At 39.6% G+C, this 25,975-nt stretch overlaps 3 protein-coding genes and 1 long non-coding RNA gene across 6 annotated transcripts in view; 1 reads left to right on the top strand and 3 right to left on the bottom strand.

Annotated features, from left to right (window-relative positions):
* Positions 1-1,047: 1,047 nt before the first annotated feature.
* LOC309696561 lies at positions 1,048-3,139 on the bottom strand. The gene is made up of 3 exons (XR_014273540.1): positions 2,991-3,139; positions 2,097-2,190; positions 1,048-1,887 (listed from the first exon to the last, which is right to left on the bottom strand). It is a non-coding gene; the product is annotated as an uncharacterized lncRNA (long non-coding RNA).
* Positions 3,140-3,166: 27 nt separating this feature from the next.
* The window catches only part of LOC309703184 (low affinity immunoglobulin gamma Fc region receptor II-like), a gene marked incomplete at both ends in the record, with an annotated part of 38,727 nt that continues 15,918 nt past the window's right edge, over positions 3,167-25,975 (bottom strand). The window contains 3 exons of the mRNA XM_082527898.1: positions 3,167-3,198; positions 3,230-3,475; positions 3,555-3,815. Of these exons, the coding sequence (XP_082384024.1) occupies positions 3,167-3,198; positions 3,230-3,475; positions 3,555-3,815 (539 nt within the window). The remainder of the gene's footprint in view (positions 3,199-3,229; positions 3,476-3,554; positions 3,816-25,975) is intronic.
* LOC309695122 (Fc receptor-like protein 5) lies at positions 8,016-14,476 on the top strand. 3 transcript variants are annotated; one of them, XM_082515587.1, is made up of 8 exons: positions 8,016-8,092; positions 9,728-9,836; positions 11,132-11,418; positions 12,712-12,803; positions 12,908-13,180; positions 13,260-13,505; positions 13,592-13,714; positions 14,297-14,476. In XM_082515587.1, exons 3-7 carry the CDS (start codon positions 11,378-11,380, stop codon positions 13,687-13,689), a joined length of 750 nt encoding a protein of 249 aa, XP_082371713.1. In that variant the 5' UTR covers positions 8,016-8,092; positions 9,728-9,836; positions 11,132-11,377; the 3' UTR covers positions 13,690-13,714; positions 14,297-14,476. The 3 variants fall into 3 exon arrangements, with proteins under 3 accessions (XP_082371713.1, XP_082371711.1, XP_082371712.1); XM_082515585.1 differs by lacking the exon at positions 9,728-9,836 and having other exon boundaries at positions 8,030-8,092; XM_082515586.1 differs by lacking the exons at positions 8,016-8,092; positions 9,728-9,836 and adding an exon at positions 9,853-9,874.
* On the bottom strand, positions 16,528-20,013 carry LOC309696048 (uncharacterized protein). Its single transcript, XM_082517115.1, has 2 exons — positions 19,841-20,013; positions 16,528-18,526 (listed from the first exon to the last, which is right to left on the bottom strand). The coding sequence occupies exons 1-2, from the start codon at positions 19,908-19,910 to the stop codon at positions 18,162-18,164; spliced, it is 435 nt and encodes a 144-aa protein (XP_082373241.1). The 5' UTR covers positions 19,911-20,013; the 3' UTR covers positions 16,528-18,161.

Here is a 25,975-nt window from a genome sequence, read left to right as displayed (position 1 = left end):
TGGAGAAGAGAGACACGTATGTGAGAATGCTGTTTGTAGATTACAGCTCAGCATTCAATACCATCGTTCCCTCGAAGCTGGACAGGAAACTGCAGGATCTAGGACTGAGCAGCTCCCTCTGCAGCTGGATCCTTAGCTTCCTGTCTGACAGACGCCAGGTGGTCAGACTGGGCAGCATCACCTCATCCCCCATCACACTGAACACTGGTGCTCCACAGGGGTGTGTACTGAGCCCTCTCCTGTACTCACTCTACACCTACGACTGCACAGCCACTAACAGCTCCAACATCATTGTGAAGTTTGCGGACGACACTACAGTGGTGGGTCTTATCACCAACGGTGATGAGACGGCTTACAGGGAGGAGGTCAGCGCCCTGACCCACTGGTGTCAAGACAACCATCTCACCCTCAACGTCGCAAAGACAAAGGAGTTGATAGTGGACTTCCGGAGGTGCAGAGAAGTACACACCCCCATCACCATCAACGGCGCTGCTGTGGAGAGAGTGAGCAGCTTCCGGTTCCTTGGAGTACATCTGGCTGAGGATCTTACGTGGTCAGTACACACAAACAAAACAGTGAAGAAGGCGCAGCAGCGCCTCTTCTTTCTCAGGAGACTGAAAAGTATTGCTAGTTTTTTTAATTGATGCTTTAAGGGCCTTGTAGTGAATCAAATGGCCTGGAAGTCATATAGACGGACAGACTGTATTAAGCCCGTAATTACAGCAGCACAGGGATCAGCAAGAAGTACAAACTAATAATATGAAACACTGAAAAACAAAATAAAGAAGAAAAGAAATCTAGTATAGAAATTAAAAAACAAAAAAACCATATAATGGATCATCAAGGACTCCAGTCACCCCAGCCATAAACTGTTCAGACTGCTTCCATCAGGAAGGAGGTTCTGCAGCATCCGGTCCCGTACCAGCAGACTGAGAGACAGCTTCTTCCATCAGGCCATCAGACTGCTGAACACGTCATAGACACCTCAGCTTCACTACTGGAACTTCAACATTATGCACTCCATACTGTACAGTAATGCCGCTGTTTTGCACATGTCTCAACTCTGTATATTTTTATATATTTTATTTATTGTTTACTCTATTTAATTTGTAAAATATGTGTACACACACACACACACACACACACGTAGAAAAACATATTTAGTATACACATCCAGGAATGCATATACTATTATATATTGTACATATATTTATTAGTTTCAGATGTAGCCATTCTTGTATTTTGCTTGTTTACATTATTGTATTTTTGCACAACTCTGTTGCTTGTGAAGCTCGCACACAAGAATTTCACTCACATGTGCTGTACCAGTGTACCTGCACATGTGATGTGACAATAAAAGTGATTTGATTTAATTTGATTTGATTTAAATCCACACCAAACCAAGATTTGACGTAACCTGACACTTTGGTTTACCTTGAGCAGGTTTCTCTGATTCCACTCCTCAAGAAATACTGTCCTGTAGCTTTTAGAGGCTCCAAAAGCCCAAAGGCGATATGAGGGTGGCGGCTCACAACAGTTTTTGTTTGCTGCATCATTTTAGTTCAGCTGGGTGTTTTTCCTTTTGTTATATTTCTTTAAGAGTTCAAAATGTGTTAATTACATAAATAAAATGTAATTTTCTCTGTAGCACTTCATGGATTTCAAAAGCAACACACCTTAGTTGTTCACACAAAGCATAAAAAGTAAAAAACAATATATACAGTGTTATCTTCATTTTAGATGTCAAAAAGTATTTGTGCCTCCCAGTGTTTTCTTTTGCGTGGAAACCGGGTCCAAATGGCTCTTTGGGTGTTAAAGGTTGCTGACCCCTGCTCTAGGGGATCTTAAGCAGGGGATTGAGATCCTTTTGCTGTTTGGCTTCACTTCCTGCTGAGGAGACAAAAAGGAAAAGTTGCTAACATGATCCCAGAAAATCTGTTGAACTCAAAACATCCCCAAAAGATGAATGTGTTCTTGTTTCTTTAACTTTCAGTATCAATAAATAATGAAGAAATATATATAAACATAATGGAACCCCTGATCTACACGCACAAATGTTATCGCAGTATAACAACATGAAGAAAACACAACATCACCTCTGCTTCGTCTGACTGGCTGTTGTTGATGATTTGATGAAACTGTACATGACATGAGTGATGATGTCATCTTCTCCAGTTTCTTCTTGACCTGCTGAAATTATCCAACATGAACAATGATATAAATTAAATATCTAAACAGTGATTACATTTAAGATAGGTGTTACTGTCATTATAATGAATGTGAACTTTATTCTACTAAACAAACTCAGACATGAAAGATCAGGAAGTCTGAGTGTTAGATTTGTATTGTTGATTGTCATTTATGCTTAGAAATATTTACTCATATATGCTTAGAAGTGTATATAATCATTGGTGGATTGAAAGGATGTTTCATCCTAAAGTAACAGCTCTGTGTGTTAGGGAGTGCATCCGTTCTTCTAGAGTGTCCTTGGTATAAATCACATACTCCCTAGGAGAGTTTCTCTTTTCTTGTTGATTTATGGTATAGCAAGCACACGTATATCTGTTTAAGTATAAGAGCCCTTTGTTCAGATGGACCGCTAGACTCCTGGCACCAGCTTTGGGGAGTCTTCACAGGGTCACATCTGGACCCCACACACACACACACACACACACACACACACACACACACACACACACACACACACACACACACACACACACTATTCTTTGTTCACATGTATACCTATGTAAGATGTCATATGTTAATGACCCTATGCATATTCATGTAACCACAATAAAAGGAGTGCTATGGGGAGCCTGGCTGAGAGTCTGACGGAGGCTAGGTGGTGGGACGACACTCGGCCCCAGCCAGATTTCCCTCATGCATGAGTAAACCAGCCTGCTTGTGTCTTGCTTTGCAGTGTAATTATATTGTCTTCAACGTTCCAGCGGATAGGTACAAGCTACAAACCTATCACTGAGTCTCACCTTCAGGTTTCCTGTGAACACATTGTCTCCCCAGTAGAACCAGTAACACCAGCAGAACCACAACACAGACTGATCCAACAGATGACAACATATGTTTGAGAGAGGAACCAGGAGGAGGTGTGGATGTAGGTGGAGGTGTGGTGGTGTGTTCCCCTAAAATAAAGCAAACACAGTCATTAAGTTGTCGTCACATTGTGAATGTTGAAAGCTGCAGAAACACAGACAGGTGAGTGTGTCACCTGTGACAGTGATCCAGCTGGATGGAGACTCTCCATGACCGCTGATGTCACACTTGTAGAGGCCTTCATCAGACCTGGAAACATGCTGGATGGTCATGTGACCTGTAGGCTGCTTCCTGATGAGGGAGCCATCTTTATAGAAAGCAGCTGGGAGGTTGGAGGGAGTGGTCTTTGTTTTACAGAGCAGAGTGACGTCATCTCCCTCCATCACAGGGAGGACAGGACTCTGCAGGATCACTGATCCACCTCAACACAGAGACAAACTACAGCATTTCATCCATTTACACACAGCTTCATCAACACTAACTCCACACACTCAGCTTACCAGTGACTGTCAGGTTAACCATGTTACTGATGGGACCCTCTCTGGACTCACACCAGTAAACTCCACTGTCCAATGGGAAAACAGTGATGTTACAGGAAGAACCAGCTGGTTTCCCCCACCCATCTCCACACTGAGTCCTCTGTTGTCTGCTTGTGTTTCTCCTCAGAGTCCATCCAGCAGAGCTGTCGTCCTCCTCACAGCTCAGAGACACAAAGTCATATTCAAAGAACTGAGAGCTGCTGGGACTCACAGTCAGACGAGCTGTGAGGGTTAAATTTAAAAACTGATGATCACGTCTTTGAGATCTTTACTGAAAGCTTTAATCCAAATGTGTAAAACCTGTCAGAGTTTATCAGGTTTAAACTGTGACAGAAGAAGGTTACTGACCTTGGTTTGTTGCGCAGCTCAGCAGTGAGATCAGAACTAAAGAGAAATGACACTCAGGTTGATTTGAGGTGAACATAAAGAACAACTCTCTGAAATATCTGCTCATTTTCAATTTAAAGCCAGCAAAATGTTTAAAAATATTTGGTTGAAGATCTCTTTATCCATTCTATCTGACTTGAGGCAGAGAGAGAGTTTGAGCTTATCCCAGCTGTCAGCAGGTGCTTCTGGCACAGGTCCTCAAACTGTGACCAATCTGGCCTGCTTGACAGCTTTGAAAAATGTGAAGCAGGACATAAATCTTTCAACTTTGAACTGTATTTTATGTTTTCCAACTTTTCCTGCTGATAAAGACGTCACCACAGACATTCATACTTGTTATGACATGCATAGGTTCTTTCTCTTCAGCACCCTCTGCTGGTCATAGCGGGAATACTGACAAGCTTATATTTTGGTGGGGTTTTTCTGTGTTCCTGTGGGTAGAGGAAACAGGAAGCTGGTCGCTCGTTAGCCTGCAGAATATGCTGTTTGTTGCCTTAGATGCTCTTTAATACATTTCTGCCTTGGAGAGTTATTGCTTGTGAGTATTAATGTGCAACATGTTTACAAGTTTATTTGGTGCATTTCTATTACAGAGATTTGTTTAGAAACCAGTTATTTCGTCTGTTATGTTTATCTTTGAGGAAGCTAAACTCACTAAGTTGTATTGTGATCAATACTGAGTTGCTGTTGATTACACATACTATATAACAGTATAGTTCATATCCTAGAAGTGTGAGTTAAAGGAAAAAACATCTTGTAACATTTAGAAAAGGATGTCAATCATTGAACTACTGACGAAGTAAAAAGCCTTAAACTTACTTCCACCTCCAATGTTCATTGAAACCGCTAGCTGTCTGTCAAGTTGGGCAAAGGGACGCACAATAAGGCCAGAACAATACTACTCCAAAGTATTTAATTAACAGATAATCAATTAAAGGAAAAACACATTCCTGGTGTTCACTGCCTACTCAAGAAAAATAAAACATTTTCATCAATCAACAAAAATGTCTTGTAATATCAATATAGAACAGTCTGGGCAGTGAATCACCTGCATTTCTTCTATATTTTCTCACATTTGTCAGGTAGAAAAACTGAGATTTTCTGTTGAAGCTGCACTAAAGATCTTATAGTAAGATATCTCTCGTAACTTGTGACGTGACTCTCGATGTAAAATGAGTTTGCATCCCTGTCACACAGTAACTACAGGCCATCAATCCATCACAGACTAACAGTCACACCTACAGCCAGTTTAGAATCACCAGTTAACAACACGTCCTTGTACTGTGGAGGAAACTTACATACACTAACACTGCACCTCTGTAACACCTGTACAGTTACATATGATAAATAAATAAATCGTTGCTTTTTTAATATGATTTTGAGATGTATAGAAGAGTTTTCTTTGATGTTTGTTACTGACGTCAATGTATCCAGACAGTTTCAACTCATCATAATTTTTTATTTAAGAAGCAGCTTTTAATGTGATCACAGTGATCATGAGCACAGACTCTGAGTACATATAAATTATCAACTGCATTTAAATAACACAGTAAAGTCATGTGTCCACTGTGCAGCTGTGTTGATATAATGAGTGAATGATTTGATCTTTTCACTGCCTGCTGTGTTTCCTCGACTCCTGAGCAAAGATAAAGAGTCAGTTCAGACCTGCAGTTGGTCCTCATGGTGTTTGAACTTGAATTCAGCCTGATTTGTTTTTCATGTCTTCTCCTCCATCATCAGTTATCAGGAGAGCAGACAGTCAAAGTACAAGAATTCAAACAAACACAGAGATTCTACTTACAGAGCAGACACAGCACAGATGTTTCCTTCATCGTCCTTCTCACTCATTTGAGCTTCTTTTCATTTCTGTCACTGACACCAAGTAAAGCCCGCCCTCTTCCTCTGAGCACCAGCTTTCTATTGGTTCAAACACCGAGGTTATCAGTGTGTGTGTTTACACCCCCCTCAGTGAGAGAGGCAGATATGAGCTGAAACACAGGAATCAAACCAGGGACGCTGCTGGTCATTAAATTCTTCATTTCTTCATTTCCAGTTAATACTTGTACAGCTGCTGTTATTGTATATATATATTTATATCTCTTCATACATTCTTATATAGTTCTATATTGTGTATTTTGTTGTACAGTTATTTTATTTTTCAACTTTAATTTATATATTTTATTTTATTCCTTCCTAGTTAAATTTACACTTTAATTTTTCATATTTATTTCCTATCTTATTCATAGCCTTTTCTTTTTTCTTTAGGTCACGAGCAGTTGTCTAAGCATTTCACTGCATATCGTACTGTGTATGACTGTGTACGTGACAAATAAAATTTGAATTTGTTATGGAGCTGAACTGGAACCATTCAGACACTGAGGCCCTTTGAACACATTTTAATTACAGCTGTGCAGAGACACACTGATGACTGACTGGATCACTATGATTCACATTTTACATTCACACCATCCTCACACATGGTTTATATTTGACCACTAGAGGGAGATGTTGCACTTTAAACACTAACATGGATACAGTACAATGATGTTTCCACATTTTGTTATCAATAAATAAGATACCAGCTACTCCTGTACAGCAAATCCGAACCAGATTTTTGTCAAAACTGTCACAGTCTTTGCTTCTAAACTTTTTACTCTAGTAATTGAATTTACAGTTATGTTTTCATTTGACATACTGTATTAACATGATCTAAAATCAGACAACAAAACATAAAATCAGTGTAGAAGAAGTGATATTTTTTACTGTAATAACCACAAACATGTTTAATGAATCATATTTCATAACTTTAAATGCAAATATAAATTGTCAATTTTAAAATCCTATGCACAAGTTTTGCAAACAATAAAGTTATTTGCATAAATTTACCTTTTACCCCTTTTTTAAATAACCATTTCAAACTATTTACAGAACAATCAGCTGTTATGCATTCAATAAGATGCTACACAAATTATTTGAGCCACTCCAAAAAAATTATTTCTGTCCTCTATAAAGGAGAACATCATGGATTAACTCATTATTTAACTAATTTATTGCTATAAGATGACATTCAGTTTATATTCATGTATAAATGACACAAATCAATATATTAATTAAATCACAGGCAAGTCGATGAACATCATCTGCAGATATATTTGGTAAATGCCCAGGACATCTTGAGAAATGTAAATCACTGCTTAATTCATCTATTTGGTTGACCTGTTTTGGAAAACCCTGCCATAAACAAGGTGCGAGTATCACACCAGAAACGAAGCGCTCTGCAGGAGCCTCCCCACTGGAAGTAGCATATGTTAAGGGGCACATATCTAGACATTGTGATAAAACTTAACATGTCACAAGACACACCTTAAACATCATGTAATCCACTCTCACTCTGCACTTTTATTCGTGACTTCAATATGTTGAAATGAGCTTTGAAGAAACATTTACTGAAATAAAGCTTTCATCATAGGATTCATGAACTTTACAAATAATCGGTGGATTTATCTTCAGTTGTAGATCAACCTTTATCACTTAGAGCCATCTTAAGTCCGTTTTTCCTATCCTCTCACTCACTAACATCTCATGAGTTTAGATCCTTGCTGTTTCCGATCTGCCCTGTAGGTGGCCTCAGTGTGCATCAAACCATTTACAGACGATTAAGTGTTGTTCATAGTTCATATTTGAATAGAAGACGTCGGACATTGAACGAGTTTAAACACGTCCATCCATCCATGAACATGCAAGAAATAAAAATAAAGGTTTGCTTCATGTCTGAAATATGTAGAAAATATTCTCGGTATAACAGTTTGGTGCAGATGTTCCAGATGTTCTTGCAGTCTCTCCGTGTTTCACATTAACATGTAGATGTTATTATTTTATTTTATTATTTTAATAAATCTTGAATCTGCTCCGAGACAAAAATAAAAACGTGGTGTGATGTTACAGTCATTTAAAAAAGTGCTCTTGTTGTGAAAATCGGTCTTTTTCACCCTCCCCACCTGCCCTTAGCTAGAGGTGGAGTCCCGCCTCTTTCCAGAGAGAAGCTCACCTGTGTGTCTGTGTTTAGTGTCCAGGTGTGCCGTGGAGCTTATTTTTGTGTGTTTGAAGAAACTGTAAGTTTGCTTTGTTTCCTCCTTTGCCCTCATTTAACAGTTTGTCTTTAGGAACTTTGCTGTTTGTTCAGCTCATGTTTGATTTCTTCACAAAACAAACTGTTTTTATTTCCGGTTTCTCAGATAAAGTCAGTGTGTAATGCTTTCTCGAGGAATAGTGTGTCTGCCATTTTATCGATGTGTGTGATCTGGGAATCAGACTAAACACACTGAATGTCTCCACAGAGCCGCTGGAGAAACTCTGAGCTCTGTGTTTAATAGTTACAGCAACAGCAGAAGATGGAGAGCAGATTTTGTAAATGATTATTTTGTATAGATGTGTCCTAGAGGTTCTAGTTCTTAGTTCTGTTCTGTCTTAAAAATACCACGCCACAAATGTTGGCTCTGCTGCCAACAGGAAGAAGTTTTTAGAGTTCACTAAAACTAGATCTCAAAATACAGAAAAACCTAAATTATTGATAAGGATCAATGAAAAACGTCAACAACAAATTTCTTGTTAATGCTTTTTAGTTTGATTAGGAAAAAAGGATAAAAATGTCTTATTGTCCTTTTACACATTTATTAAGATGTTGGATTTCTCCAAGACTGCGAGTCACTGCTTTCAAAGAGGCCTGTATTTATTATAAAAACCTGCATTAATTTAAATCAATGGTCTCAAACTCAAATGAGCCGCGGGCCACTTCTGGCACCGTCACCTCGTTGGAGGGCCACTTTAGTGTCCAAAGAAACCAAACACGAAAACACCCACTAATGCATTACAAGCAACAAAAGGTGTTGGTTAAAAACATCATAAACTTGTCCACCCCAGCTGTAAAACTCAGAAACCAGTCTTACTTGTTATCATCTATCGTCCACCTGGGCCTTACACAGAGTTTCTGTCTGATTTCTCAGACTTTTTATCTGATTTAGTTCTGAGCTCAGATAAAATAATTATTGTGGGTGATTTTAACATCCATGTAGATGCTAAAAATGACAGCCTCAACATGGCATTTAATCTGTTATTAGACTCAATTGGTTTCTCTCAAAATGTAAAAGAACCCACCCACCACTTTAATCACACTCTAGATCTTGTTTTAACATATGGCATAGAAACTGAACATTTAACAGTGTTTCCTGAAAACCCTCTCCTGTCTGATCATTTCCTGATAACATTTACATTTACAATAATTGATTACACAGCGGTGGAGAGTAGACTTTATCACAGTAGATGTCTTTCTGAAAGGGCTGTAACTAAGTTTAAGAATATAATCCACCCACTGTTATCATCTTCAATGCCCTGTACCAACACAGAGCAGAGCAGCTGCCTGAACGCTACCCCAACAGAGGTCGATCATCTTGTTAATAATTTCACCTCCTCACTAGATTTGGCGCTATATAAATTAAATTGAATTGAATTAATTGTTTCTGAATTGACTCTATAAGAATGGATTTAAAATTGTAGTTAATTTGGGCACATTTTCAATGAAATTATTAATTTGGGACAGTTTTCCTGCTACCAGATGACAGTCAGCTCAGACTGAGGAGTGCACTCATTAAACACCCCAAACTTCACAGAGAGCTGAACATCATCTATAGTGAAGGTTTGAACTGTTAATGTGATTCAATATTCCTGAAACAACTTCATGTTCATTTCAGCCGTCAGTGGAAAGTTTCCTGACAGTTGTGATTGGATCTTTCACTGCGAACACAAACTGTCCTCATGGTCAAATGTCTGATCGTGTGGCGCCAGTCTGCACTTTGAAAGGTCGTCTGGGTACAGGGTTTTTTGTCAAAGATCTGCTGGTCAGTGATCTGTTTTTTTTTAACCTCCTAGGACCTGGCGTCCACATATGTGGACATCCCATATTGGGTTATTTAGACCAAAATACTCAATTTTGCTCAGGTGTCAGTAATGTAAATGTTCACATTTGCTTTATCATCCACCACCAAAAACATTAAGAGGATGAGATAGATAAATGTTTGATATCCGAGTTCAACCCTTCCACCTCCCTCCCTCTGAAAACAAACAAACCTGTTACCATAGCGTCATGTTCCAATTTAATCTCATGAGGTTTGAAACTGAAGTCTTCTGCTCTTTTTGGAAAATATCACCGTCCTTTGGACATTTCTAAAAATCTAAGTGTGCATGAAGCAGAAATGTCTGCTGTAACTTCTGTGTCTCTCTGCTGGACTTCACTGTCTCTCTGCTTCCTGTTTGTCTCTGCAGGTGAGACTGAGCTTGTTTTTAATCAAACAGGATTCTCTGAATGACAAAGTAAAATGAAATTACTCAGACGTGTGTTCATGTCCATGATGACAGTGAGTCTGTACGTGATGTGATTTTCCTGTTCTCAGCACAGATGAAGAGCTCAAGCTGAATTAGAACTCAACTAAATCTTTTATATTTAAATGGCCTGCATTTGTATAGCGCTTTACTAGTCCCTAAGGACCCCAAAGCGCTTTACACTACATTCAGTCATTCACCCATTCACACACTGGCGATGCAAGCTACGTTGTAGCCACAGCTGCCCTGGGGCGCACTGACAGAGGCGAGGCTGCCGGACACTGGCGCCACCGGGCCCTCTGACCACCACCAGTAGGCAAACATGGGGTTAGTATCTTGCCCAAGGATATTTGGCATACAGCCAGGGTGCAGCCTGGGATCGAACCACCGACCTTCTGATTAGTGGCTGACCTGCTCTGCCACCTGAGCTACAGCCACCATAGTTTAAATCATAGTTAAACACATTCATCTGTACGGACGAGGCAGCAAGAGTAAAGCAAAAAGATATTATTTGTTCATAGCATGATTGCTGCATGCTTATTCATTCCTAATACACACTTCCTTTACAGCAGGATCAAACTAAACTACACACTAAAAAAATATTTATGTTGATTATTTCTAAGAAGATAAGGTGGTTTCTTTAAAAAGCTTCATTAGATCGCATTCTTACATTTGTTAATTTAAATGTATGTGGTCTGTCTGTAGCTCCTGACTGTGAAGTCATCAGTTGTACTTTGACCTTTAACCTCTCTGCTCTGTGTTGTTTCCTCTTTCAGACCAGAAACACATCACAGCTGAGTCTGGACAGGACGTCATTCTGCCATGTCGAGCTCCAAACAACAACATCATCATTGTAGTAGAGTGGAGCAGAGCTGACCTGGGAGATAAATATGTGCTTTTGTACAATGATGAGCGATTTGAAATAGATGAGCAGCATCCATCTTTTAAGAACAGGGTGGATCTGCAGGACAGACAGATGAAGGATGGAGACGTGTCTTTGATTCTGAAGGATGTGACGATTAATGACACTGGAACATACGACTGACGTCTCATCCAGAAAGGGGTGGGTTTTTATAATCGATTTATCCATTAAAATCGATTCTGGCTTGGATAACGTAAAATCGATTCATTAAAATCCTGAATCGACTTTTTAATATAAATGTATTTTGCCCGAAATGCCAGAATCTCTGGTGAAATCTCACAAAATTTCAACAACCACCAAACAGCTAAGACAGTAAATGAGAGCAGGAACACGGATTCTGCACAAAGACTTAAACACACAGCGTAGACCGCAGATCAAGAGAGAGGAGACACTTCTCTTCTTTTAAATAAAAGTAGAACTGAGTCCAGGCAGCTCAGACTGACATCACATGATTGTGTTTACAGAAAATATTTTATCGTGAGTGTCATGAAGCTTTTCCACTTACAGCTGAGATGAACATGAAGGTTATACGTGGAATATTTCAATAAGAAGGAAGGAACAAACAGTTTCAGTCCTGGCTGTGTGAATGCATGATGCTCAGCTGTCTGTGAAGTCTAGATGCACTTCTGTGTGCAGGCTCAGCGTTTCAGAGACACAAAGATTTTTAGAGCAATGACAGCACAGTTCACACTGAGCTGGGTTTCATCTGACAGCAGGGAACCTGACCCACATTTCACCTCACATAGATCAAATTAAAGTCCTCTCATGTTGTGTTAACACAGAAAACATGAGCGTTACCCATAAAACCTGTTTAACATCAGATGTCAGATTTCATAGAGAGGCTTGGCTTTTCTCAAACTTTAGCTCACATGCTCTGAATTAATTAATTAATTTATTGGTTTTAGAAGATGCAAGCGTGATAAAGGTTTCAGGGGGAGTCACCAAACCCCAACAAAGGACAGAAAATATGAGTTAAATTTTCAGCTGGAGACACGAAGCATGAAGACCTGTGGTTTCAGGTCGGAGCGTCTTCCTCCTCAGCAGAAAGTTGGTGGATGTTTATAATCTGTGGTTTTATGTAGAAGCTGCTGCTGCTGAGCTTGTTGGTGCTTCTTTGATGGAGCTTTCACAGCATTTACTCAGACTGATGAGGACGGTTTCTGATGTGTGCTCAGGGTTTCTGTACTATGGTTGTTAAATTGTGCATGTAAAAACCTTACTGTTGCTGACATCACCACCACTCACATTACATCACATCCCGTCAACCTGTTTTCACCTCCTGCTGCACTGAAAAAAAGCAGGATCCTGTTATTGACTTAGCAGCAGACCTCAGGCCTGTGTTTGAGTTCACTGGGTTAAAGAGGTGTTCCTATTGAAGTGGCACCTCCCACACACCTTTGACTGTCACAGTAAAGACAAATCCAGATTTTACAGAGCCAGCAGCAGCAGATCAGCTGTCAGAGCTCCTGTTCCAGAAATGTGGCTTTTCTGCTTTCTCCTCTGCTCCCTGGGCGCTTCTTTACAAGGTGATTTTAGAATAAATGCAACTAAGAAACAGAACACAAAACAGTATCAAACAAATGAGTTGTTCACTTTTCCGTGTGGATCATTTTCATTTTAACCCTCACAGCTCGTCTGACTGTGAGTCCCAGCAGCTCTCAGTTCTTTAAAGGAGACTTTGTGTCTCTGAGCTGTGAGGAGGACGACAGCTCTGCTGGATGGACTCTGAGGAGAAACACAAGCAAAGGACAGAGGACTCAGTGTGGAGATGGGTGGGGAAAACCAGCTGGTTCAACTAATTCTTCCTGTAACATCAGTTACATTGACCGATGGGACAGTGGAGTTTACTGGTGTGAGTCCAGAGAGGGTCCCATCAGTAACATGGTTAACCTGACAGTCACTGGTAAGCTGAGTGGGTGGAGTTAGTGTTGATGAAGCTGTGTGTAAATGGATGAAATGCTGTAGTTTGTCTCTGTGTTGAGGTGGATCAGTGATCCTGCAGAGTCCTGTCCTCCCTGTGATGGAGGGAGATGACGTCACTCTGCTCTGTAAAACAAAGACCACTCCCTCCAACCTCCCAGCTGCTTTCTATAAAGATGGCTCCCTCATCAGGAAGCAGCCTACAGGTCACATGACCATCCAGCATGTTTCCAGGTCTGATGAAGGCCTCTACAAGTGTGACATCAGCGGTCATGGAGAGTCTCCATCCAGCTGGATCACTGTCACAGGTGACACACTCACCTGTCTGTGTTTCTGCAGCTTTCAACATTCACAATGTGACGACAACTTAATGACTGTGTTTGCTTTATTTTAGGGAAACACACCACCACACCTCCACCTACATCCACACCTCCACCTCCATCCACCTCTAACCCTGCATCTACCCCTGATCCAGCTGCAGTGAGAACATAAGACATCTGAGAAAACAGACCCAGAGGTACAGCTGATTTTCATTTAGTAAAAAGAAGATAAATCTGTTTCCTAAAACTGTTCCTTTAAATTGATCAGGAAGAGTATCAGCAACATGAGCAGGGGGCCTAGTCTGCTGTGTTTGGATGGGCAGCTAAAAATAAAAGTGGGGACATTATATAAAACACAGAACCTCACAGCCCATTGTTCATTCAGTGGTGCTATTTTCAGTCATCATGCATGTACTGGGCAACCTGCAGTCAGCTGAGACTGAAGAAGTCACTTGGATGAGTGACGAAACATTTCTCCCATTGAAAACGTCCAGATGAACAGAATCAACTTTTTGGGACTTCCTGCTGGGTGTCTTTCACATTAAAAGCATATACATGAGAGTTTGGTTGCCAAACGTTTATTGTGAAATTTCTGGAGGAAGATCTGAGTTATATTCTTTGACATTGTCCAGTGAAGTGTGTTTTGAAATAAAGGCCATTGTTTATTTGTTCAAACCCTCTGATAATGATAATTCTAAATATGTTTGTAGTTTCTGAGGGACAGTTTTGGTTGTGTGCACAGCTGCTTATTTTTCTCTTTGGTGTTTGTTTGTTTACAGTTTCTGCCGCCACAGATCTGAGACGTGAGCCACCAGACCAACAACTGCAACCAAGCTTCTGGTCTTTCTTTGTGTTTCTTTTAAAAGGTTCTGCTGATAAAACAAACTAACAAATACATTTAAAATGTAAAAAATGTAAAACAAAAAAGATATAATAAATCAATATTTTCTTTGTCTTTACATTTTTTGTCACAGTTGTCTGTATTTTAAATGTTCTTTGTCTGAGGAGACGTTTGTAAGGTCTCACTTTAAGATGAAAGCAGAGAGCTGAGAGCTCTTTGTGTCTGACAAACTTCAGCAGAATGAAAGTGTGAGTCAGTGTGAGTTACATCTCGTTGCTGCTCAGCAGAAACTCCAGAGTCTGAAAACTGTGAAGCATTTAAAGTCTGCTCCCATCTATTGATGACACTGGTGCATTACATGGTGAATATGTCTAAAAGGATCAGTTCATTGTAAAATTAGCAATAACTCATTTATTATTGATTATTATAACAATGGGCTGTGCAAATAATTGAGACTTCTTTAACCATTTTATGACCTTTCAAATGTGAGTAAGAACACAAAGTGCTGGCCTTTAGTCTGCAATCATGTTTTCTCTGCGAAACCAAACTACAAGCAAACAAACAAACAGTCTTCATCTACAGGAGCAAAATCAGTGTGAGGTTTATATTGTTTATATTATATTTATATTACTTATATATGCTTAGAGCTTTATAATCGATTGCATACTGATAGAGATCTGATCCTTAGCAGTCTGCAAAGACTCTGTGTGCCTTCAGCGTGCTCTGGCATGCACACACATCTTAAGGTCACGAGAGAGGTCATACTTTCTCTTACTGATTTATACTATAGGAGGACACCTACTCTGTATCTGTTTTAGTATAAGGCCCTCTTGTTTAGATGGGGAGTCGTTCACAGGGTCACATCTTCAATTCAGTTTTATTTATATAGTGCCAAATCACAACAACAGTCGCTTTAAGGTGCTTTCTATTGAAAGGTGGACCCTACAATAATACACTGAGTTTCACAGAGCCTCTATTTGACTTCAGTGAACCAGTGAAAATGCTCTTTTAGTGCACATGTGCAGAATGAGCACTCAGACACTGTCTGTGGAGTATAATCAAGCCTTTACCACTGACCATTCATGTGTTTGACTGAATTTTCTTAAAAAGTAAGGCAAGGCAAGTTTATTTGTAGCACAATTCAACAACAAGGTGATTCAAAGTGCTTTACAGAGACATTAGAAACAAGAACAAATAAAAAGCATGATTTAAAATTGATTAAAACAAGCAAATAAACTAACTAACTAATTAACAAACAAACAAACAAACAAACAAAAAAAAACAAACAAACAAACAAACAAACAAACAAACAAACAAACAAAACAGTATATAAAATCAAAACAGATAAAATCAGAACAGTAGATAAAATCAGTAGTTAAATGTAAGTTTTGAAATTTAAGCTTAAAAGTGTGGATTTGGTGCTTTATTCAAATGCAGCAGAGAATAGGTGAGTCTTCAACCTGGATTTAAATAAACTGAGTGTTTCAGCTGATCTGAGGCTTTCTGGGAGTTTGTTCCAGATATAAGGAGCATAAAAGCTGAATGCAGCTTCTCCGTGTCTGGTTCTGACTCTGGGAACTGATAAAAGACCGGATCCAGATGACCTGAGGGATCTGGATGGTTCATACTGGGTCAGGAGGTCATTGATGTATTTTGGTCCTAAACCATTCAGAGCTTTATAGACCAGCATCAGAACTTTAAAGTCTATCCTCTGACGGACAGGCAGCCAGTGTAAGGACCTCAGAGCTGGACGGATGTGGTCCACTTTTTTGGTCTTAGTGAGGACTCGAGCAGCAGAGTTCTGAATGAGCTGTAGTTGTCTGACTGATTTTTTAGGTAGACCTGTAAAGATGCTGTTACAGTAATCAAGCCTACTAAAGATGAATGCATGGACTAGTTTTTCCAGGTCCTGTTGAGACATCAGATCTTTTATCCTTGAAATATTCTTGAGGTGATAGTAAGCTGATTTTGTTATTGTCTTAATGTGTTTTTCTAAGTTTAGGTCTGCATCCATCACTACACCCAAATTTCTCGCCTGGTTTGTGGTTTTTAGATGTATAGATTGAAGTTCTCTGGTGACCTGTAATCGTTTTTCTTTGGCGCCAAAGACTATTACCTCAGTTTTGTTTTTGTTTAGCTGGAGAAAATTGTGGCACAACCAGTCATTAATTTCCTCAATGCATTTACCAAGAGCCTGTACAGGGCCTCGGTCTCCTGGTGACATTGTGATATATATTTGTGTGTCATCTGCATAGCTGTGATAGTTTATTTTGTTGTTGTTTATAATCTGTGCCAGTGGGAGTATGTAAATGTTGAACAGAGGGGGTCCCAAGATGGAACCTTGGGGAACTCCACATGTGATACTTGTCTGCTCAGATGTGAAGTTACCTATTGATACAAAGTATTTCCTGTTTTCTACGTATGTTTTGAACCAGTTTAGTACAGTTCCTGAAAGACCTGTCCAGTTCTCCAGTCGTTTGAGTAATATGTTGTGGTCAACTGTATCAAATGCTGCACTGAGATCCAGTAAAACTAAGACTGACATTTTTCCACTGTCTGTATTCAGACATATGTCATTAAAGACTTTGGTCAGAGCGGTTTCAGTGCTGTGGTTCTGTCTAAAACCTGACTGGAAGGCATCGTAGCAATTATTCTGTTTTAAGAAGTAAAGTAGCAGATTTGTTTAAAAAAGAAGTGAATCAGTTTCAACAAATGAACTTAAGACAAATGAGCTGGAGTTTTGAGGCCGTCAGGAGGTCAGAGGTCATGTTCACTCTGTGAGCTTGCTCTTACAAACAGGACCACCATTCATTAATATGTTTGTATCTGCTCTCAGTTTGGGTTTAATATCCCAGAGATTTGACTGACAGGAGGAACAGGAGTGTATATTATTGAAAAACATAACATGAAACATAAATAAAACTGCCACAGCTGTATACATACAGCAACCGTGTCGATATGTTAAGGGAATGCGGTTCAGCAGCTTTGAGTTGACGTAACTTCTCATTACTCCTGATGTCAACAAGCATATTCTGAATGTCATTAAATAACACGCTGGGACTAGTTTCACTTCCATCGTCCTGTTTATGTCCGACTGTATACTTTTTTTTCAGTCTTTGGCAGTCAGTAAATAATAGATGTTAGCTGGTCATTTAGCTATTAAAATGATGTTTCTGTGATGAGAACGCCTCAGTTCTTATCAGTGTTTGCAGCAGGTGATCATGTTAACCTATAGGTCTACTTGCAAACCTGCTGATCTAGCTCTAAAGAAACCTAAAAAGCACTTGACTTCAGCTCCAGGCGACACAGAGTGAAGACTACACAGAGACAAACAGCAGTCGAGCTGCAGCCTCAGGCTGATACTTATATATTATTATCACATGTCAATCATTTCCGACATATTTCCTGTAGAAAAACAGATGCAGCTCAGATTCCAGTAAGACCCAACCGGTATGTTTACCTTCTTTAACAAAGACGTTAAAACAGACCTTGATTCAAAGTTCAGCTTCACCTCACCAACAGTTTTATGATGAAATATTTTCCTATCATTGCTTCTGTCACAAAACTATCCAGCAAACCTTCTTCTAAATTTAAAAACAGATCACAGTGTAACTTTAAGGATTTGGGGAACGTCTCACTGCCCAGGAACTGACTGAAGAGATTAAATTAGTGTTTTCAGTTATTTGAAGCAGATGGTAAAGCTGTTATATGATCAAAATACAGCTGCTGATTAAGAACTTTAAATAAAAAGGGCTAAAAAGAGGAAACAATTAAAGCTACGTAATAATTATTTAAACTTTTATTTAGTTTTCTGCATCATCGACCCTCAGCTGGATGATGCAGATGGGGTCACCGTCTGGATTAGCTCTCTTCCTGGGGTCTGTTCCTCTCATGAAGACGTGACACTCGTACACTCCAGTGTCAGCAGCCGTCACTTTCTGCAGGACCAAAGACGCGTCTCCGTCCTCCATCTGTCTGTCCTGCAGGTCCATCCGGTTGTCAAAATACGGACGCTCGTTTACTGGATCAAACGTCTTATCGTGGTGAAGAAAAACCTGCTCTGGTTGCAGGTCCGGTCTGCTCCACTCTACACCGATGATGTCGTTGTTTGGAGCTCGACATGGCAGAATGACGGTCTGTCCCGGCTCCGCTGTGATGATTTTCTGGTCTGAAACAGAGCAGAGAGGTTAAAGTAACTGCAGCAGCAGCCAGTCAGACAGAGACTGCTGAGCTCTGCTGAACGGGACCAGAGTACGAGGAGGTTTACCATCAGCTGGGTGTCTGACAAAATATGATCCACATTGAGTTCAGTGAGCGAATCTCACTGAAGAAGAGCAGCACGTCCATCTGAATATGGATGACATTTGTGTTTTCACTAACATTCAGCACTTTTCTATAACCAGCTTAAACTTTACCAGATGCTGGATTAAGCTAAACTCCTGCACCAAACTCTGTTATGATCAAGGTTTCAGATGCCTGGGCTCAAAATTTACATTTACAGATATGTGTTCAGGCTACTGAAAAGTTCCTCAGATGCATTTAATTTTAGTGTCTTTTACTTGACAATATCAAACATTAAATCATTAGCACAATCAATGAATTCAATTCACTTCAATTTAATTTAATTGAATCACTGCACTTCGTTGTGTGAACACAGTTCAATTCAGTTCAATAACTCTTACATCTGTAGCCTGTATTCAGAAGCTTGTATGATAGCATTTGTTAGGTTAACAAATATTTCCTGGTTGGTTTTGTTGAAGTGTCACACAGGCTGTTTGGTTTTTTTTTTAAATTAAAGCCTGCCTGCTGTGTATAACATAAGTGTAAGGTAACAGACTAAGAGCCTGACAGTTCCTTATTATCCACAGTTAATAAAAGAAGAAGAGCTGCCTCGGCTCTTACATTGAGCCCAGCTCTAATACAAGAATTATTTGTTCCAGATTTACACCAACTTATGTAAAGGCGTAAAGATCCAATGCGAGCTTTGACGTTTTGCTCTTATGACAAAGTTGAAAAACTTGCAACAGGAGTCAGATGAAAACTGAGTGCAGCAGAGAGAGTTTTCATTGGCTCTCTTTCTGGAACAAAGTCATCTGATGGTTACGACAAATCTGAATCTTCTCCTTGGAACAGATCACTTCTAATTCAGCTTCAGTAGAATAGGGTCAGGTCATAGAATAGGACAGAACAACTATTTTATTGTAACTCCGAATATACACCAGTTATTGAGCATTAGAACTCAATTTAGCTGCATTGATTTGCCATCAGACTAATGCAATATAATGAATCTAAGCATCTACGAAATAAATATGTTCCCACATACACACAGAAATACAGCAATAAAGCCCAGTGGACATCTCTATTCCAGACATTTTGCACTCATACGAAGGGATTTTAAACAGTTTCAGAGATCATTTACATCCTGAATGTTTACAGAACTCTTCAGGAAATCCTGTTTGATTCAAAAAGAGTTTATTCTCACCTGCAGAGACGAGCAGGAGGCAGACAGACAGTAAAGTCCAGCAGAGAGACGCAGACGTTACAGCGGACATTTCACACAGATGTCCAACGATGGTTCGATTGTTTGAGAATGCCAGAGATTAAAAGCTGACAACATGTTATTAATAAAGTGAAAGTAACTGAGTGTGTTACAAGGTGTGCATGTGAGGTGGTGGGGGTTGGTTGAGGGTTGCTCTGACTTGTTTCTGACAGAGGTGGAGTCAGAGTAACTGAAGTGTTTCAGGGTTGAGCCCCAAGGCTTGAACTGTGTGTTTGCTCAGAACGTCAAACTCCTTTCCGGAGACTTGTTTATCAAGACACTCATCATTTCATTTCCATCGCAAATTATATTTGATTTGTATCGATTATATCCTTATTAGCACCACACAACCAGCTCTGCTTTTAATGCAGTGTTGCCTGAGGGCCTGACAACAAACAGGAACGAACAAAAACCAGGACGACTCTCACTCGGTACGTTAACACGAGCTTTTTGTGTCTAATAAACTTCACATTTATGAACATATGACTGAGTTGATCAGTTGTAGTTGCGGATCTTTAGATATAATTACAAATATCCAGCACACATTTCTGACATGTTTCTTTTACGTCTCATACAAAATATATCATAAATCTTATGTACATGAAAATCTGATGGTCAACCACAATGCTTACATTCTTCAACTACAGTATGTAACTAACAAACTGACATTAAAATGTGATTGCATGTGATTTGAAGTTCATGTACCTCCCCTTTTTACCCCACACTGCAACAACAGCAGTGAAGCTCAATGACTCATTTCTTTAAACAGTTCTTAGTTTATATTAAATCAATTTTTTCAAATTTAAAGTAAGAATTGAAAAAAGCATTTAAGATCATTTTTGGGGAGTTTATACATTTTATAAATGATTTAAATCCTGTTACATAAGATAATGTTAAAATAAACTGAAAGAAACAACACAAAATGTAAGAAACACATTTTATATTAAAGCTGCAAGCAGTGATGAGCGGGTCCTCACACCCTGGTGCACATCTGAGCGTGTGCGGTTTACAAGACATACAGCCCGAGCATATTGTTGAGTCACACGATCATATGATTGTCTTTAGCAGGGGATGCTGATTGGATGCTGTCATTTACCTACTGGGGCGATCGTGGCTCAAGAGTTGGCAGTTCGTCTTGTAATCGGAAGGTTGCTGGTTCGAGCCCCGGCTTAGACAGTCTCGGTCGTTGTGTCCTTGGGCAACTTGACCCGTTGTCTACTGGTGGTGGTCAGAGGGCCCGGTGGCGCCAGTGTCTGGCAGCCTCGCCTCTGTCAGGGTGGCTGTGGCTACAATGTAGCTGCCATCACCAGTGTGTGAATGACTGGATATGTAAAGCACTTTGGGGTCTCTAGGGACTAGTAAAGCGCTATATAAATACAGGCCATTTACCATTTACTGAACACTTCCTGTGTTCACTAGATGGCGGTGAAGATTACGCACTAACTTTATGGCAGGCGATCATGTCTCGTGCTTGGACCCACCCGTTAAAATGTCATCTAAATGCCATGACAATGACCTATTGCTGATTTTCTGCTGCCACCAGGTGACATTTGTGTACATGGACATCTCCAGACTCAAATTCCCATCAAGCACAAGTTTTAAGTTTGGAACATATTGGATAATTTGCAGTTGAGATATACGATTTTGAGTCTTTTGGCGAATGATTAAAATTAGTGCCATGACATTTCAACAACAAGTCTCTTTTTAAGACTGACTAAATTAGAATTTGGAGAAAACTCACAGTTTTGAACATAAACTGAGTACATCTGCTTCAGGGTATGAGGCTGCTGTATAATGAAAAATGTTCTTTATTTGTTTAAATGATGCTGTCTTTGTGGTATTGTATCAAGAGTCCAGCAGCATGATTTAAAATGCTGTGTTAAATTACATTTCAAACTAGAGAGCCGTGTGTGTGTGTGATGTATGTCGGGGGTTTTTATCGTCTTAAAGCTTTCAGAATCTTTAGATATTGTACATATAAATAGTTAAAGTTAAGCAGTAAACAACACCATGAAATATAGTTAAAGTAACTCAAGTGCCAATGTGTCCCCAGTGCACGATACCTTCGGATAATGTTTACATTACTCTGCACCAGAGATGAGTGCGAGGATGTGACATTTATGGGGTTAATGACCTGTGTTGAACTTGAATTCACAGTTTTCATTGTCACAAACTTTGGCTCTATTTCACCTGCTCGGATCACGATTGGTAAATGAAACTAAACGGAAAACTTGAGAGAGCTGGTTTGTTTAGTGAAATCAGTGAGCAAGAGCTGGTCTGACTCTTAGGTGTAAACATATAATATAGCATCCAAATCAATTTCATTCAGTTTATTTCTGTAGCACCAAATCCCAGATTATAGTCGTTAGCTTCTGATATCAGACGAGATCGAGTGAACGCGCCAAACATTCGTATGGAGGAAATTAAAAAAAGCAAACCAGGAGTCAGACAAAAATTCACTGCAATTCGCGGAATTTTAATTATCTGTTTTCCTTTAACAAACCCTCACCTGACGGTTAGCAAAACCAGTTTTATCTGCTCTCTGGAACAGACCCAGGATCAGATCTAGTTCAGCCAGAACTCAATGACCAGTTCACAGAACTGTCTTTCAGAACATACACCAGGTGCACAACAGTGCATTAACTCACCATCAAACTAATACGATATAATACATTTGAATATACAAATATAAAATATAAAAAAACATCTGCCATGCCACATGCAAAACATTGATATGAGGAAATGAACAAGACAAACCAGGAGTCTGATAAAAGTTCACTGTCATTGGCTGAATTTTATTTGGCTATATTCTCGGAACAAAACCTCACCTGATGGTGAGGGGAGTACGAGGACGTGACATTTATGGGATTAATGACCTCCGCTAAGCTTAAATTCACAGTTTCCAAGCTCTCTTTTCATCTGCTCCGATCGTGATTGCTAAATTAAACTAAACACATGATGTGATTCAGAGCAGTTTGCTTACCATTAGCTTGGTTTAGGACTGTTTTTGTTTGGGTGAAACATCAACATCAATATGTTAGATGTTTAGCCCATTTAGTAGTTGGAGTTTCATCCATTATTTAGGATGTCTGGGTTCAAAAACTTCCAGATACATGTCGACATGTTGCTCAGATGTATTGAGAGACAAACCACACCCTGCCTCTTTTCAGTGTTTAACTAAGATGTCTTATCTTTGCTTTGGTCCCTGATCACAAAAAACAAAAACGTTTGAAAAAGTGAATTTTGGATTTCTTCATGACTCCAGCTGCCCGAGTACAGCTACGTTTACTGACTCACACATCTGACATAGTTAGTGACCATAAATAAAACAGATTGTTGTGAATCAGGACTAAAAAATGTAAAGTATTGAAAAAACGGGTTTTGTGTGTTGTGGTTTCAGTGCTCAGCGTGTCAGTTTACAGAAATGATGTTACTGAAACCAGAAACTACAAAGGGCCTCTGGATGGAATTTCATCAGAAGAGAAGGAACAAAGTAGTTCATGACTATTTTAAACACATTAAAAACTCCAACATGATTTATTACATTGCTCTGTCGTCTCAGGCCCTGCCGTCATCAGGGCAAACTGCAAAACTGATATGAACATAATCAACCCAGATATTTGTTTACATGGCCACTAGAGGACGATGTTTGAGCACTACACACACACTTCATCAGATCATCCATTATTTAATAACATTCAGTTGAACATGAGCATGTTTTTTTTTAAATAAATATCAGTGCTTTAATTAACTATTAATAAAAACCAGCTTCACTTAAATATGCCCATATGGAAAAGATATATATAAATCTTATAAAGTTTGTATCTGTCTTGTGTGAAACTTGTATGAAAAGCATACAAGAGTGAAAACAGATATAAGATCCCTTGAAAAATTATATAATGAAACTTGTATGTTTTGGATACTTCCTAAAACAATATATGAAAGTAATGAGAAAGTGGCCACTTTCATGAGCAAATCATATAAGCCTTATATGATTAACTATATGAAGAAGGCCACATCTGATGCAAGACTTTTTTAAGTTTTTATTATGTCTTTTCCATATGGACAGAGAGGATCCTCTGCGTCGTCCTCATGCAGCGCTGTCTGTAGAGATCCTGCATGGCTGGCAGTTCAGTCCCGGTGATGCGCTGTGCTGATCTCACCACCCTCTGCAGAGCTGTGCGGTCCAAAGCATTACAGCTGCCGTGCCAGGTGGTGATGCAGCCAGTCATACTTTCAATGGTGGATCGATAGAAGTTTGTAAGTATTCTGGGGTTCATGCCGAATCTTCTCAGGCACCGCAGGAAAAAGAGCTGCTGTCTTGCTGCTTTTGTGATCACACCAACATGGTGTGACCAGCTCAGATCCTCGTGGATGTTGATGCCCAGGAATTCACTATATGAAGTAAGCTAAAGCTGATGCAAGTCTCTTATAAGTAGGGATGGGTATCGTTTAGGTTTTATCCGATACCGGTGCCAAACCGGTACTTTTGAAACGGTGCCGGTGCTTAAACGGTGCTGAAACCGGTGCTTAAAGAATGGAGAACACAATTTTGTGTCCAAAAACCTCTCATGTTCAGCTGTTTTTTGTAAAAAGATAACAATGTTAGCCTTTTCTGCAGCTATGGGGCATATATGGTATCACTCTTGGCTGGAAGCAGTGCTTAAACAATGGAAAAAACACAAACTTTGTCCAAAAACCTCTCATGTTTAACTGTTTTCCACTTTTTCTTTGGTCATTTTAGCCTTTTTGGCCAGGGTGAAGGGAGTATCTGCCATCAAACAAGAAGACATGTAGCTATGATGATGTTTGCTAGTTCACCTTACATGCATTAATGTAATAACGTGGTTAGCCTACTCAACGTAAATTACACACGAACAACATTAAGCTACTCACGCAGAGAAGAACGGCTGCTGCTGCATCATCATCCGTCATCATTTCTGCTACACTGGCAGGGCTAGGGGCCAGGACTCTCCTCTTCGGGTTTTTGGGGAATGTTGCTAACTCCGGGTCCGATAACAGGCAACCCACCCGCAGTAGATGTGCTCGGTGTGAGGTCTCGCGGCAAGCTATCAAATACGGCGCATTTCTCGGCTTTTAAAAAAAACGCTATGCGTCGCCAGGTGTTTCATCGGATTCGAGGTGTTACCTCCTTTGACAGTATCACAGTATCAGCTTAAAGCACTTGTTGCAGGCTGCTGAGTTTGCATATTTTGCTGTGAACTACAGCCAGAGTTTGACCGCTTCGACTTGGTCATTTTTAATCTGTAAAAAAAAAAGATGACAAAGGATGAACTGAAGCTCCGCCATCACGTGATGTCACATGCTGCTGTTTCTGATGTCACTTAAAAAAAATTAAAAAAAATAATAATAATAATCTGTAGCTCTGCTCTAAAAGAACGTACGTACCTGGACCCGCCTACTATCCTCGGAAACGTAAAATGATTGGCTAGAAGTGTATCACAGCTCAGGAACAAAAAGCACCGAAATAAAGCACCGTAATGTGCGCTGCTTTTCGGTCTGGTTACTACCGTTTATGTCATCATGGCACCGGACACCGGTACCCATCCCTACTTATAAGTTTTTCCCATTTCTTTTCCATATGGCTCAGTCAAATCCTGAATTTGGGGTTGCTTTGTAACTCAAAGCAATCATTTAAAGAATTCATCATTCAATAATTGTTTCCAATGAACGAGCTTCTGTATATCACACTTACACATACAGCATTAGCAAGTATTTTCATCATATAAAAACACAAGCTACTCGTCCATCAGAGCTTCATCTTTCAGGCCTCTGCTGTCCTTCCTGTAAGCATCACTTTTTTCTTGCTTTGCATTGTAAACATCATTTAAACTGCTGCTGCGCTGACACACTGCTCTAAACGAACTACCCAAAAACACAAGTTGTTGCAAGTTGTTGACTTCAATAGATTTGCAAACATTAGCTACAAATGAGTGAGAGCAAGGTCAGGAAGTACAGGTAATATATTTCTCAGGATGCCCCTCACTTAAAAAAAAAAAAAAAAAACTAACCAGGAAGCTAATTTTAATTAGTTTACTGTAAATTGAAAAATATTTT

The sequence above is a fragment of the Aulonocara stuartgranti genome (assembly GCF_965226115.1).
Source record: "Aulonocara stuartgranti genome assembly, chromosome: 3".
Taxonomy (NCBI): Eukaryota; Metazoa; Chordata; class Actinopteri; order Cichliformes; family Cichlidae; genus Aulonocara; species Aulonocara stuartgranti.
The sequence above is the reverse complement of the archived record's forward strand: the minus strand, read 5'-3'. Positions and strand labels throughout refer to the sequence as shown.